Raw genomic sequence first — 4,906 nt, 5'->3', positions numbered from 1 at the left:
TTAAACATACCAAAAATTTATTTTATATATATATATATATTATATGCAATTAATATTATTTTTATGTAATTATTACATCACAGGTTTATCCTGATTCAACTTTTTTCCGGTCTAACTATATTTCCAAACTGGTCACTTGGCCTGTTTACTGGTTTGCCAGTCCCATTTTCCATACCATGTATTGTTCTGCTTTTCTGCTATTTTCCTCAAATCTTTTACATATTCCTTGATTTTATTCGTGTTGTAAAATAGCTTTTTTCTAAAATTAAAAAAAAAAACCATTGTTTTTTTCTTCTTCACGTTTTTCATCTCTTTTTATTTTAATGTTTAGCCTATAAAAACAAAGACTCATTTTCATTTATCTCTCCCATGCCGATTTCAGTTCCCAGCTTTACTCTAATTGCTAGTTTAAAATCCGTTGCCAACTGGCTTAACACAATCTAACCATTGAAACGGGCTAATGCTTTTTTTTTTTTTTCCGGGGGGGGGGGGGCGGGCGGGGGGCCCAAAAAAAGGGCTAATACTAAAACATAGCCAGTTTTTCTCTAAGCAGTTGACGGTGTAACCGGCACGATCCTAACCTTAAAATACTCGCCTAGTCCCAGGTGCATATGTTTATTGATCTAGGGCTCTGAGTGATCTAAATCTTGAGTTAAAAATTAGAAAGAGAATGGGAAGATGCTGGGAAGGAAAGAAGAGACCACACGACAACATTGTTTGGTATCCCATACGAGGGAAATAACCTTGCTTTTATTTATGTGTATGTAACAAGGCACAGCAGTACTAAAATTCGGGGGAAAATTGGCCATAAGAACCAAGAAGCTTAAATATTTGAGCATAAATCCCAAATCTAGAAATAAAGTGTTTAAGAAATCACGATCCTTGAAAGATAATATGTTTTTCAGCAAAAATATCAGAATACCTTTCCTTTTTCTGCACTTGTGTCCATGGTTTGGATTATTGACGATTCATGAATGACCTCAACCAATCAGTGCAGAAAAGGAAGGATATTTTGTTATTATATCTAAAAACATATTGTCGCTCATGGATCATGGTCCTCTGCAAACTTTATTTCTGCACTTGAGACTTATGCCCAAATATTTGGACCTTTTGATCCTCGTGGTTAATTTTTCCTAGTTTTGTCTGGGTACCCACACAAGAGCATCTGGGAAAAGAAAGTGACACACAGGAACACTCCCTGGCTTCACTTTTAACACTTGAAAAGCTACATGTTTTGGGCTCCATTGCGACGTATCTCTGTGACAGACACCCGCAGCTTTCATTCGGCTCCCATAAGCTCCCTCCAGCGGCACCATATAGGCATCCGTGTTCTCTATCTTATGACAGTAAAACACAGCATACACATAATCAAGCTTGTGGCAGACCACCACTTTGTCCTCTCCCACCTTCTTCACTCCCTGTGTTATTGTGTATTCTTCCTCCTCCATTGTTGGAGCATTCATCACCTCCATAGACAGAGCGTTCACGCTTTTCCCGAGCTTGAAAGTACTAAAATCGACCATGGATTCTAATGAAGTTGCACAGTACTTCTCCTCTCCTTTCATCTCTGACCTCTCACACTCTTTAATTGTATTCTTCAAAACCTCAGCATATGGTGACCCAGCTTTCACCGCAAACTTGTTCAATATGACGGCTATCTGTCAGTAAATTAAAGAATCACAATTAATGTGTAAATTAAATTACATAATATATATGATTTGGTTATATTATCCATGGTTTGTAATTGCAGTTGCAGACATGGTTGAATGAATTCAGAAACTATACCTTGCTTGAAGAAAAGGGAATGGATTTCACAACTTCACGAGGCAGGAAGGAGGAGTTTTGGTTGGAGGTTTGGAACAAGAAGGGCATGTTCATTTTGTGACCAGGCTTCAAGTCCTTTTCCAAAAAGAAGAAATTTCCAATTGCATTGGGAATATCATGTTGTATGGTCTCGTGCGTAGTATCATAATTAGTACAGCCATATTTTTTAACGTAATTACGTAAGGGCCTTCCACTTTCAAGTGTGACATTGATCCCGCCTCGGACAATGGTGGTGCCACCTGAGTTGCCAATATTTATTACCCAGATAGGTATTAAAATCTTTACCGGTCATGCTAAGATATTATTTCCAAGATTAATAGTTTGTCCAAGCAAGTCAAAGGAGAAATGATGAATTTACTATATTTTTAATTTTGTATTAATTATTTGAGATAAAATAAGAATATAAAATGTAATATAAACACTAAATTTACATGGTCATGATATTAAAGTAAAAATAGTAATTGTTTGGGCTAAAATGCAAATTTTGACCCAAGTTGGCCCACCTAAGTAATTTAGAAGAAGGGAAGATAATTGCGATGAAGAATAACTGATCATCATTTAAATGGAACGAGCGAGAAAAAGGTTCAAAAGCATGCTCATCTTGTAGCTTCTATATTCTTTTCATTCTACACTCATTTCCTTTCTTCTTGTTTAATTTCTAGATCCTCCCTTGCTTTTTACATTAGCTTGGTAGACCCGATTAACCCACTGAGTTCATCGGCTTGGACCATTTAAACACCGAGTTCTCAGGTTCGTCCCGGTTCAAAGATTTTCAGGCTGATTACCTTGCCAATTTGCCAGTTCAACCAGTCAGTCAAGTCTGGTGTTCTAGATCCCACTGTGGGTGATGGTGCTGCCACCTAAGTTACCAATATCTACAAGTGATATGGAAAAATTTATATACTTAATTTTATATGTTTAAGGGGCTTGTTTCTAATTAAATCTAGACATGTAAATCTTTTTATAGATTATTTATTTTATAATAAATATTATTAATATATTAAAATCTACTTGTCTTGATTTAATTGGATAAAAGTATATTTAATATATTAACTTAATTACCTAAGTTTTATCCAACATGAAATCAGTACTTAAAAGAAGCATATTTGTTTGTCATGAGAGTTTTGAAATTTGTATAAATAAGGAAGCTACAAACTTTATAATACTAACCAGTTGGATGGAGGAGATCAGTGATGGATTTAGGCATGGGAGTAGTGGGAAGCATGGACTTCCAATAAAGTTCAGGAGGTAGTAAGGCTTCATGTGTAGCCTCCAGCGCTACCTGCAATTTCATATATAAAACATAAATTAAATACTCATTCACATAATTGGTTTCGTTGCGAAAAATAAAAAAAATAAAAAAGTGAAAACAAGAAAGGAAGTCGAAGCTCACTGTGAGAAAAGCAATGATGGGTAGGAGTAAAAACTTCGTCATTGTTGGAGGAGCTTCCTTCTGAAGCTAAACTAAAGGTGTCGATGATGATAAGGAGAAAACAAGAGGAATTATATAGAGGAAGAAGTCCCGGCAGTGCAATTTTGTTCAGAGAAATGAGACCCCGCTTTGGGTCCCAAAATCTTTTGATCATTCATGTGAGTGGATTTGGGGCAGAGTCAGCAACATGCTACCGAAGAAGTAAGAGGAGGATAATATATAAAAACAAGGGAAAATTTTAGTATACCACCATCAATGTGACATTATTTGAAAAAATAAATTTATAAAATTTATTATTTATTTAGTATAATATTAATAACTTGTTAAAGGACCAAGTTGTATAAAATTGAACAAGTTGGTTTTTAAAAAATTAACAATTTTTTTATTTTTTAACAAGTCATGTTCAAATATTTATTATAGATTGATTGGATATTAATAACACATCCATAATTAACCAAAGCTCATGAAAATGCATAAAAATAAATTTATAACATATTTAATATAAGTTTTGATGATGATAAATATTAGAGAAGTTAATTATACTTATGCTTAATTATTTTCATAAATATAATAGTTAACTATAACTATAATGTGCTTTAAAGTATTTTTTACTTATATTGTTTCATATTATATGAGATTTGAACAAATGATTTTTGTACATAAAAGTTATTTTATACTAATATGTTTTTTTCTTATCTCAAAATGGTTGTATATCCAAGAGTGCTCAAAATGTTATTTTCATAACTTGAATATTTCCTAAATATAAGACTTTTCGTATATATGACATACTAACTTTTATTTATATTTATTAATGCATATGAATACTTGAAATAGTCACCTTGTTCATGATATATCATTCAATGATATGTCATTCAAAGTGAAAATAAGAGTGATCATAAAGAAAAAGTAACTAAAACCATCATTAACATGCTGCACTTAAGATGAAAGAATAAAAAAAGAAGAATAATTCAAGAAAAGTTAAAAAAGAAGAATGAAGGCACTAATACAAGTTTGAATGCATCATAGCCTTAGATTAGATAGGTATAATATCATCATTTTATAAATTTAATTTAAAAATTGAATGAGATTTAATAAAAATTATCCATTTTTCATATATTTATATATAACTTTTAAAATAAGAAACAAAGAATAAGAAGGAAAATTCTAGTCCAATCTATCGTTTGTAATACCGAGAGTCCCATGATCTTGTCATCAAAGTACACAACCTAATATCTTGTCACCAAAATACACGACCTAAATTTTTGCTTAAAAAAAAGTACACAACCTAAAGAAATATTTGGGATTTAAATTGAGAATGACCTATTTTGTGTTCCACTAACTCGAGAATGATCATGCTTCCTCTCACTTTCTTCAATTACCTACTGTCAATTATATATAATAATTGTGGGGTTTGTGTGTTGGGGGTTGAAGGCTTGAAGCACAAGCCAAGACAAAAGTGGGATCTATGACACTTCCCTTCATTTAAGTCATTCAACATGGGACTTGACTTCACTGGTGAAGCGCCCACCATTACCAAATCATTGTATATATAGAAAGGAAAAACTTTTATATTTAGCCTTTGATTTAAGGTGCTTTTTTTTTTAATTAAAATACGACATGTGCATCTTTTATTTATTATCTATTCTATGA

At 32.7% G+C, this 4,906-nt stretch overlaps 1 protein-coding gene across 1 annotated transcript; it reads right to left on the bottom strand.

Moving 5' to 3' along the window:
* Positions 1 to 713: 713 nt before the first annotated feature.
* On the bottom strand, positions 714 to 3,363 carry LOC129318758 (BURP domain protein RD22-like). The gene is made up of 4 exons (XM_054963693.1): positions 3,218 to 3,363; positions 2,995 to 3,106; positions 1,786 to 2,063; positions 714 to 1,658 (listed from the first exon to the last, which is right to left on the bottom strand). The coding sequence occupies exons 1-4, from the start codon at positions 3,257 to 3,259 to the stop codon at positions 1,134 to 1,136; spliced, it is 957 nt and encodes a 318-aa protein (XP_054819668.1). The 5' UTR covers positions 3,260 to 3,363; the 3' UTR covers positions 714 to 1,133.
* Positions 3,364 to 4,906: the final 1,543 nt, after the last annotated feature.

This window comes from Prosopis cineraria, unplaced genomic scaffold (genome assembly GCF_029017545.1).
Source record: "Prosopis cineraria cultivar Desert tree isolate PC_DT_omini unplaced genomic scaffold, ASM2901754v1 PC8, whole genome shotgun sequence".
Classification (NCBI taxonomy): domain Eukaryota; kingdom Viridiplantae; phylum Streptophyta; class Magnoliopsida; order Fabales; family Fabaceae; genus Prosopis; species Prosopis cineraria.
This window is presented reverse-complemented; position numbering and strand designations above follow the sequence as displayed.